The sequence below is a fragment of the Heloderma suspectum genome, chromosome 2, assembly GCF_057233095.1.
Source record: "Heloderma suspectum isolate Gila_16-S chromosome 2, 16-S_ref, whole genome shotgun sequence".
In the NCBI taxonomy this organism is placed as follows: Eukaryota; Metazoa; Chordata; class Lepidosauria; order Squamata; family Helodermatidae; genus Heloderma; species Heloderma suspectum.
Genome location: NC_139459.1, coordinates 162561370 through 162571917, shown reverse-complemented (window position 1 = coordinate 162571917; position 10548 = coordinate 162561370). Strand labels below are relative to the sequence as shown.

General features: G+C 45.9%; 1 protein-coding gene across 4 annotated transcripts; it reads right to left on the bottom strand.

Moving 5' to 3' along the window:
* Positions 1 to 1902: 1902 nt before the first annotated feature.
* TMED1 (transmembrane p24 trafficking protein 1) lies at positions 1903 to 10494 on the bottom strand. Of its 4 annotated transcripts, none has more exons than XR_014787947.1 (5): positions 10273 to 10494; positions 9302 to 9399; positions 6514 to 6697; positions 4064 to 4740; positions 1903 to 2357 (listed from the first exon to the last, which is right to left on the bottom strand). XR_014787947.1 is itself a non-coding variant. In XM_084835555.1 (5 exons), the coding sequence occupies exons 1-5, from the start codon at positions 10462 to 10464 to the stop codon at positions 2352 to 2354; spliced, it is 648 nt and encodes a 215-aa protein (XP_084691681.1). In that variant the 5' UTR covers positions 10465 to 10494; the 3' UTR covers positions 1903 to 2351. The 4 variants fall into 4 exon arrangements, 2 of the variants coding, with proteins under 2 accessions (XP_084691681.1, XP_084691680.1); XR_014787946.1 differs by having other exon boundaries at positions 4372 to 4740; XM_084835555.1 differs by having other exon boundaries at positions 4573 to 4740.
* Between the last annotated feature and the right edge of the window lie 54 nt (positions 10495 to 10548).

Below are 10548 nucleotides of genomic sequence, written 5' to 3'. Positions count from 1 at the left end.
TAAATCCCCAATGCAAGTCAATGGAGGTGATCTCCATTGACTTGCATTGGGGATTTAAAGGGCTGTGTTTTTTATACTTTTGTTTCCAATACTGGCTTTCCTCCCCTTGCACCCCAGCATGTTTGGGCAGCCTGCAAGGGGGGGGGGGAGCCGGTATCCACTGGGTTCTCGCTGCTGTGTACCTGTGCAGGACCAGGAACCTGACCAACAACAAAAGCATTTCCCTATGTGTGCAAATGAGAAACCCCATTTGTGTGCATGGGAAAAATTAATGGGGGGAGTGCTGGCAAGGTTCCCGGTCTCATTTTTGCACAAAAACGGGATCGCTAATATTAAAAAAAAATGACCCAATTGTGATCAGAGCCAGGAAGGAAGCACAGGCAGCAGCTTGGGTGCCATCGCAAATGGTGATCATGTCCTGCTGGGTAGAGTGGCAGGGGTTTCTGCCGCTTTTGCCAAGTGGTTCGCTGGCCAATGTCCTTTAGCCACGCTGGAGTGCCAGACAACATAAGCCGTGGTGGCTAAAATAAACCTCACTGCAGCCCGTGGCTTATTTTGGCTAAATAAACCACTGTGGTAGGGGAAAACTATACCCAGATGACACAATAAGCCATTGTGTTTTTTTCTGAAAAATAAACCTTCGTGGCTTATCGTGTTGTGCAAACCCAGTCTGTGCCTTACAGTAAAAGGAGGGGAGGAGAAGAGAGATTTAGGCTGCAATTCTACTGTACCTGAGAGTAAGTTTTATTGAACACGAAAGGACTGAACTTCAAGTAGACATGCATAGGATTGTGGTGTAAGGCTGCAGTCCTGTACAGACCTGGGAGTAAACCCTATTGAACTCAATGTAATTTGCTTCTAAGCAGACAAGTATAGGATACTGTTTTATAAAGCTTTACTGTTAATAAAGTTTTTGAGTTGATGATCATCCAAAAGATGAGTGGGGCAAGTGAGAAGAGTATGTTTTTTAAATTTTGCATTTTAGTATAGGTTGTAAGAGTTGGTATCAGTCTTCAAGATTTAACTCCCTCTCCAGGGTCTTTATAAGATACATTTCATGTGGGGAACGAGATGCATCTTGTCTTAGTGCACATATGTGTACATGTGCATAAATAAGGCACCATAACAATGCACAACTGGCCACTTTACATGCTAGGCAGGCTTGTTTTTAAACTGTTAATAACACTTGTGTTACACTACGTTTTTCTAGTAGACCTATTTTTTAACTTTCTTTTGTTACATTTATATTATATTCTTCCTTTCCTCCAGGAGCTAAAGGTCTTCCTATTTTTATCATCACCACAAACCCGTGAGGTAGGTTAGGCTGAGAGGTAGTGACTGTCCCAAGGTCATCTAGTGAGGAACGGGGGAATGGATTTCCTCCTGCTCATTGGGCAACGTCTTTCGCCAGCCCTAGCTGTGTGTGTGTCCCGTCCTGTTGTGTGTGGACTAGGCTGTGCCTCTTTCTGTAGTGAGTAACTTTCTATGAGTATTTGTGTTTTCTGTATCTGTATGTTATAAAAGGGGAAGTGATAATAAATAGGAGTTCGTGTTTGTATTTGAGTTCTAGATGTGTATTAAGTTTTTTTGCTTCCAGGAAAGCATGGAAGATAATTTCTAAGTCATGGTTGTCCATAAAATAGCTTGCTTTGACCATACATATGTATGCCCAAGGTTCATGTGTGAGTTCAGTGTTGTGGCAGAGTAGCAGCCCAACTACACTCAGCTAGCCTCAGAGCCCACTGTGGCCTCAATATTGCCCTGAGAATGCCACTCCTAAAATGATGCCTGCATCGTCTGAATGTATTTTTTTCCCTTTGGAACTATTTTTGTTGTCGTATAAATCTAGGTAGGTTTAATGGGCTAACTGGGTGATGGCCGTAGTGTTTTTCAGGGGCTAAATGTCACCGTTACAATACTTTGCAATGGTTCTCTTTTAAACTTACACATGGAGATGCAGCTTGACCTGTTGATGTGTTTTTCATTTCTCCATCATATTTTAAATTTATTACCTGTATGATCTTCAGATTCTGGCAGTATCATATATATCTTAGAAAATAAACTTTTCAAATTATAGCCTTCAGCAGCTCAGGTCTTGTACCAGTCATTCGTATCCCATTTTCTACAGGACTTTGAATTCTGTGCCTCAACTGAAAATGCTGAAATCACAAAGGGAAGGGAGCAACAGCTCTGTTGTAAATCACACACTTTACAAGCAGGAAGTCCCAGGTTCAGTCCTCAGCATCTCCAGTTATGCGGGCTGGGAAAGATCTTTGTTTGAGATCCTGAATTGTTGCTGCCAGTAAGAGGAGATCTAAAGCCACTTCATATCTTCATAGTCTGATAAGTCATCACACCTTGGGAAAAGTGGGATATAATGTTTATTATTTAAATCAATGCCCATTCATACGAAGTTATGGCATTTCCAGATTTTACTGGACATGCTTGTGGTATTATTTTGCTACAAATATATTCAGACAAGTATGTTCCTATACTTAATTTTTCCCCATTTATACGAATGGGAAACTCCATGGCAACTCATCAGTAGAGGCAGACATGGCTCCCTCACTGGATCTAGGCAGAAGCCACAAACTACGGAGCTCTGTTATCTGTTGAGTTCCAGTGATGCATCACTATCCTGTCCATAAAGTCAGGCATATAGGAAGTTTATGGCACAACAGCAGCTAGTGGCAAACACTGGAGTAATTCCTTTGGGATCTGGCCACAATACTACATTCTACCAGTTTCAAGATGGTCCACTCTGTCATAGCTGGTAAGAAACAACTGACAGCTGTTTCCTAGAATGGTGGTTTCACCTCGGCCTTGTGTACTGTTGCAATGCTGGTGTATTTGATGCCAAGCCTAGAGTCACTGGAGGTGTAAAAAAAATTACTTCCCATATTGGTTCCGAAGACCTAGATGGCCCATGCCTCAGTCTGCTGATGGTCACATTCTCTCTTTGACCATAGCAGCTTCCATCAGATAGCCTCTCTGATGACAGCAAGGAGGAAACTTTATGCAGTGGGGCCCTCCTAATAAACTGCACACCAGGACTCTTACCAAAGGGAATAAGATGTTACAAGCCCTGTTGTAGCCCAAGTCCAATAACAGATCCAGGAGAGCATAAGCTCCATTTATTGAACCACAAGACACTGACCTACATGTTCTTGGATTAATTCAAAAGGGTCAATGCTGTCATCTCTTGTATTAATGCCAGGCATTCACTGAGGTGAGGAAGCCCAAATAAAGCCTTGAGTATTTCAGCACGCGCGCACACACACACACACACAGTTGTTTCCTGCCATCAGGAAATCAGCCAGCTGAATGGGGATGCCGCTACCAAAAGTCACAGATCTGGCTGAAGAGCAGCCAAAGGAGTACCATGAACAGCCAGCTCAGGCTAATGTCATGCTATGTTCAAATAAATTTTAAGCATGCTATAAACATAAAGGAAAAAAATGAAATGTGACTGCACATCTGAAAGAGGCCATTAGGGGCTAAGAGAAAAAAACAAAGACACAGGGAATCTGCCCCCAAGTATGTATAAAGTGAGGGGGGTGGGGATGCAAAGTAAACAAAAACAGAGCGGATACAACCACACTGTTTCAGACTGTAAGTCAGCCCTCTATAATCAGGAGGTTCCCTTTTCATCCCATCTAACATTTAAAGGTACCTAAAGAGTTGATCTTGGAAAGACAATAGTTCTCCCAAGGGAACAGACTTCAGCATTTGGCTTGTCTTCTGCTGGGAATCAGAATTCCGGATTGGGACATACTAGCTCCAACTGCGAGCAACACCACCCCTTCCCATCCTTTGCAGATTGGTGAGTGCTAGAGCTAAAACTTTTTCCAAGGATCCCTTTGGCAGTTTCACATACTCCACATGTAGTCACACCTGGAGAAAATGGAGCACAGAACCATGGAGGGCAAAGATAATCAAAGCTGCTTGGTGTGGTTACTTAATGCCCTGAAGTACTGTGGTTCCTCTTAGGGCAAGTACATTTACGAACAAAGAGTAAAGGCTAAAAGCCTTTTGACAGCCGAAGGGGCACAGGCTTAGCTACCTTCAGCGAGGTGAGCAATTGTTAAGGCACACATGGATGACGTCTGATGCAGAATCAAAGTTTAAGGCCCTGGGACAAGCGCTGTTGCAAGTCATAATCCTTGGTGAGACACTGCAAATGAAGGACCAATTGAATGTATGTGGCACTGAATGCTGCTGCTGTTCTTGCTTGTCTGCCGCCGCCCAACAGTACTATTTCTTCCACTCCCTCTTGTTCTGCTCTCAGTTTTGACATGTTGCTACCTTGCCCTTTGCCACCACTGCACAAGATATGCCTGTTCAATGCCCCCACCCTAATCCCTCCCTTACCTTGGCTATAATATTTTAACCCCTTCTGTTGAGAGGCCAAGACAGAAATGGCAGCTATTTTAGGCAGTACTGAGCTTTGGCAACATGGTGGCTGGTACTCGTCTGGATCCTTGGCCGCACAGTAGAAAGGCAGCTCAGTTTCACCTCCTGCTACGTCCAGACTCTCCTCTTGTCCTCAAAGAGGCTTTTCAACATATACACCTGGAGAAACGACACCAGCAGCAGCACACTGAGGTTGACAGCTGACCAGAAGTTGACCCGGCTCAGATTGCTTTCCTGCAAATTGCGATCTCGGGCTTCAAAGGCTCGCAGCAGTGCCTGCATCTGGATGCTTCTTTCCAGGCGGCTCTTCATGGTTTCAATAGATTCCTATAATGGTGAGAACAAAGGCTGTTCAGAGACTATCAGCTTTGGTATGGTGAAGCTGGGAATCATGATGCTAGGCAAACACAGAGAATAGTCTTCCAGGAGAGAGATGATATACTCCAGTAGGTTATATATTATATTACCTCAGGAGTGGGCAACATGTGGACCTTGGCTTAATTTCGAAAGCTCTTTGCAAGCAATCAGTTTACACCTCTGGTAAGAGCAGCCTGTTCTTCCCCCAGAAGCCCAATGGGTGGGGAGGGAGAGAAAAGGGGGTGCCAGAAACAGGGTGGGGGTGGCCTAGCCAACTGCTGGCTTGGATCTTGCCTGCTGCCTCTGGTATGCTGTCCCTGTCAGAATACTCCCCGAGGGAATTTGGGAGTTGGAGGCTCTGCACTACAGTGGTTCCACTCCTACTTGGATGGCTGATTCCAGAAGGTGGTGCTGGGGGATTATTGCTCTGTACCATGGCAATTGTGCCATGGGGTTCCACAGGGCTCCATTTTATCCCCTATGCTGTTCAACATCTACATGAAACCACTGGGGGAGGTAATCCGGAGGGGTGGGGTGGGGTGCCATCAATATGTGGATGACATCCAGCTCTACCTCTCTTTCTCATCAAAACCAGGTGAGGCAGTGGCTGCTCTGAATCAGGGCCTGGGCACGGTAATGGACTGGATGAGGGCCAATAAACTGAAACTCAATCCAGACAAGACGGAGGTACTGTTAGTGGGTGGTTCGTCTGCCCGGCTAGGTTATATTCAACCTGTTCTGGAGGGGGCTGTACTCCCTAAAGGATCAGGTTCGTAGTTTGGGGGTGCTCCTGGATCCAAAACTGTCACTTGAGGCACAGGTGAACTCAGTGGCACAGAGCACCTTTTATCAGCTTAGGCGGATATACCAACTACGCCCTTAGCTGAACAGAGATAGCCTAGCTACAGTTATCCATGCTCTGATAACTTCTCGTCTGAATTACTGCAATGCGTTATATGTGGGGCTGCCTTTGAAAACGGTCCGGAAACTTCAGCTAATCCAAAATAGGGCAGCAAGATTGTTAACAGGGACTGGCCAATGAGATCACATTACGCAAGTACTTTTCCAGCTGCATGGGCTTGCCAAGTCCATGTCCGAGCCTGATTCAAAGTGCTGGTATTAACATTCAAAGTCCTAAACGGCTTGGGGCCAGGTTATCTGAAGGATCGCTGCCTCCCATATGTGCCTGCCCAGACCCTAAGACCATCCTCAGGGGTCCTTTTCAAGGAGCCCCTGCCAAAGGAAGTGAGGTGTGTGGCTACCAGGAGGAGGGCCTTTTCTGCTATGGCCCCCCCGGCTGGGGAATGAGCTCCCTAGAGAGATCTGCCTGGTGCCTACATTGTTCTTCTGGCGCCAGGTGAAGACCTTTTTATTCTCCCAGTATTTTAGCTTCTTAATCTATTAGCTCTGGTGTTTTAAATCTGTATTCTAAATCTCTGCATTGCTGCTAGGTTTTATTCTGGTTGTATTGTTACATTGTGGTTTTAAGCTTTTATGTTTTACATTTTATGTTGCACTCCATGGTTTTCATTTTTGTGAACCACCCAGAGAGCTTCGGCTATTGGGTGGTATAGAAAAATAAATAAATAAATAGGCATTGGATAGTGCCCAATGGGGCAAGTTAGTCATGACTAACGTAAGCCCCATTGATTTCAATGAGTCTACTGTACATATGATTAGGTTTGGATCCAACCCACTGTGTGCCTGCACTCAGCATTTCTCATCTCCTGCATCTTTGCCCACCTTAATGTCTTCTATCTTAATGTCGAGCATCTCTTCTGGTTCTGCCATATCTGCCCAGTTGTTCAAGTCCTCCTCTTCCTGGGGGCTGTCGAAGATTAGCTCAAAGAACACCAGCTTCTCTGAAATAGTGCTGAAGGTATTGTCAAAGCAGAGCTTGTAGTCACCTCCCTCTGTAGGCTCAATGCTGCAGGCAAGGGAAAGAAACCAGCACAGAGTGTGAGCTGAGACCTGCATAACAAAGGCATATCTTTCCTCCTCAGCTGGACTAGCCAAAGTTCATATATATTAAACTGCAGATGTGTGAAAGATAGTCCATGACCGTGGGCAAGTTATGAACTTCTATATCCTTCCTTCTTCCCTTAAGATCCCATTTATTTCAGATTAATCTTGTCAGCCTGATTCTGGCCTCAGGAGCATGATTAAGATGAATATCAGTGCACGTCCTTATGCTCATTTGATGGCAATCCTTCATATATTTAACCACCTTTCTATTCACACAATCAATGTGGCTCAGTCTGTAGCAGTGCTTTTCATGTATTATTTAACTGTATCTGTAGGTTTATCAGCACATTCTCACAACCCTGTACGAACATAAGAGCCCTGCTTGTTCAGATCAAAGGCCTCTCTAGTCCAGCTTTCTGTTCCCACAGTGGCCAACCAGCTGCCTGTGGGAAGCCCACAAGCAGGACATGAGCACAACAGCACCCTCCTGCTCATGTTCCCGAGCAACTGGTATTCAGGGGCATGCTGCCTCTGATACTACTGAGCGTAATATGTTACCATCATAACTAGTAACCACTGATAGCCCTATCCTCCATGAATTTGTCTAATCTTCTTTCAAAGCCATGCAAGTTGGTGGCCACCACAACATTTTGTGACAGGGAATTCCATGGTTTGACTACACACTGTACGGAAAAGTCCTTTTGTTTCTCCTGAATCTCCCACCATTTAACTTCAGTGGATGACCCTGGGTTCTAGTATTATGAGAGAGGGAGAACAACTACTCCGTATCCACTTTCTCCACACATCATGCATGATTTTATACACCTCTGTCATGTTCCTCCTTACTCGCCTTTTTTCTAAGCTAAAGAGCTCCAAACCTATGAAACTTTCCTCATAGGGGAGTTGCTTGAACCCCTGATCGTTTTGGTTGCCATTTCTGCCCCTTCTCCAACACAGTATTCAGAGCATAGTAGCACCATAGATGTGTATAAAGGCATTATGATACTGATAGTTTTATTTTCACTTCCTTTCCTAATGATGCCCGACATAGATTTTGCCATTTCACAGCAGCAGCACACTGGACTGACATTTTTATTGAGTTATCCACCAGAAACCCAAGATCTCTTCCCTGGTCAGTCAGCACCAGCATTTATGTGAGGTTAGAATTTTTTGCCCTGATGTGCGTTGCTTTACATTTGCTTACAGTGAGTTGCATTTATTATTTAATGCCCATTGGCCCAGTTAGATCTTTCTGAGCCCTTCACAATTCCTGTTTGATTTTAACCATGTTAAATAATTTGGTGTTGTCAGCAAACTTTGCCACTTCACTGCTCACCCCTAACTGCAATTCATTTATCAACATATTAAAATATACAGGTCCAAACTGTTTATCATAGAATAATAGAGTTGGAAGGGGCCTATAAGACCATCGAGTTTACATCCCTCCATTTCAAGAACTGCCCATTTATTCCTACTCTCTGCTTCCTGTTCAGTTACGCATCTATAAAAGGACCTCTCCTCTTATCCCATGACTGCTAGGAGTCTTTAGCCTTTTGAAAGCCCAAGTAAACAATATCTATCCCAGCCTTCCCCAACCTGGTGCTCAGCCAACATGGCCAATGACCATGATGCCTGGGGATGAAGGGACTTGTATTCACCTCTACTGGATCACCCCTATCCAGATGTTTGCTGACATGTCGAAGAACTCTAAACGTTTTACCAGTGTCTTTTCACTGCAATTAATTCTATCAGGGTTTTAACCACCAACCAAGATTAAAATAATCACCTGAACGAGTGAGGACTGTTTGCCCTTGTCCTATTCTTTGCCTACTCGATAGTATGAGCCCAGTGAGTGATAAAGAAGAACTTGATGAAGTGGGTGTGTACCTGAGCAGACCCTAGGTGGAAGGCCAATGACCCACGTAAGAGCAGGATACAAGTATGAATAATATATATATTTTAAATAAACGCATGTTTGTGCAAATAAAAATATGGCTATGCTATTATTGGTAATCAAGATTTATATCTAGCCTTTTTATTAAAAAATATCTAAGGCAGATTACAATCAAGATTAAAACATGCGCGGTTGGATCCAACATCTGTCTTCTGTGGACAGAAGGGCTCTGCTCATGGAAGGTGCCTCTGCACGATTTTCCTTCCTTTTCCCTTCACTGCAGCCGTCCCCATTCAGCAGGGGGACCCAATCCTCTGTGCAGAATTGGGGGGGTGGGGGGACTGGAGAGGCTGCAGTGGAGAAGGGAAATCTGCTTCAGCCAGTCCAGCTGCACATGTGTGAATCTGGATCCAACCAAATCAACAAGAAAAACAAAAATACCAGTAGTCTGCAAAAACAACAACAACAACAGCCTAATCAAATCCCGTGCTCACCTAATGCTAATTGTTGCAGTCAGCCATAATATACTTCCTTATAAAGACCAGAGAGATAACTGGATTCCTAATCAGTGTTGCAAGGAGCAACTGATCTGCATGAAATGACCTCTGTCCCTGCCTGCAGTTCTGTGGAGTGACCCTTGGGACAACAAGGCAATAAAGCAGTATTACTCACGTGTGTACCCCATCTGATCTCCGGTACTCATCAACAAGCAAGGCTCCTGAAGGGCTCACCAAGGAGAAGTCAACGTCCAGCCCAGCCCCACCAATAACCTGAACGGTACAACAAGGGATGCATGATGGAGACTGCCAGGTCCAGAAAAGCCAGTGAGATGCAAGGATAGAGGCAAATGGGTGCAACCCTTCCCTTAAATATGAAATGCACTGGGGTGAAGTCCGTAATTCACCCTAACCTACTACGCAGGGCAGTTGTCATGATAAGTAGCTACTGTGTAAACATACGGCAAGTTGTAGCTCAGTGGCAGAGAACATACTTTGCATGCAGAAGGTTCCAGGTTCAATCCCCCCATAACTCCAGATAAGGGGAGGAAAAATTCCTGCCTGAAACCCGGGAGAGTTGCTGGCCATCAGCGTCAACAACACTGGATTTGATGGACTGATGGTCTCACATACTGAGGAAGGCAGCTTCCTATGTATGTTCTTAAGCAGGAGACAGAAACAAGGAGTTAAGCCATGGGGAGATAATGTCGACAGGCTATTGGGTTCCATCAAATGTATGGGCTAGCCGAACTTTCCAGAATAGAAGTAGCAAGAACCAAAGAGTTTTGTCAAACTCACTGCACAGCCTTCCCCTGGTGTCCTCCAGATGTGCTGGCCTACAATTCCCACCCACGGGCCATGCTGGTTGGGAATTATGGAAGTTGTAGCCCAACACATCTGGCGTTGACCAGGCTGGGGAAGGCTGAACCAGCATTTCCCTCTGAGTAATACACGCACTGGGAATTTTGTCGGTGATCTGTCTGTGCCATACAGCCACCGAAATCTGTTGCTGCGCTCCGAATCGTTCCCATGGTGCTTAGCCACGCTCCGAGGCAGACTACCTCCCGCCACTGAGCGCTGGGGACAAAGAAAAGGGGTCTGCATCCCCATCCCAAGGGGGTCTGGACGCCCCCCCCCCCCCGCTACCTGGTACTCGATCTCCATGGAGCCGTTGCCCGGCGCGACCTGATAGAAGCACTCCCTCCGTCCAGCCGGCAGCAAGAAGGTGAACTCGGCATCCTGCGGAGGGGGCGGCGGCTGGGCTGCGCGGAGGACGCCCCAGAGCGCCCCCGAGGCCAGCAGCAGCAGCGGCAGCCCGAGCCCGGAGGCCGCCGCCATGACGCGGGTCTTCTCTCCACCCGGAAGAAGAAAGGGGCCGCCGGCCGAGGGAACTCGCCACCCCCGCTGCGCTCGGCAGGCGCC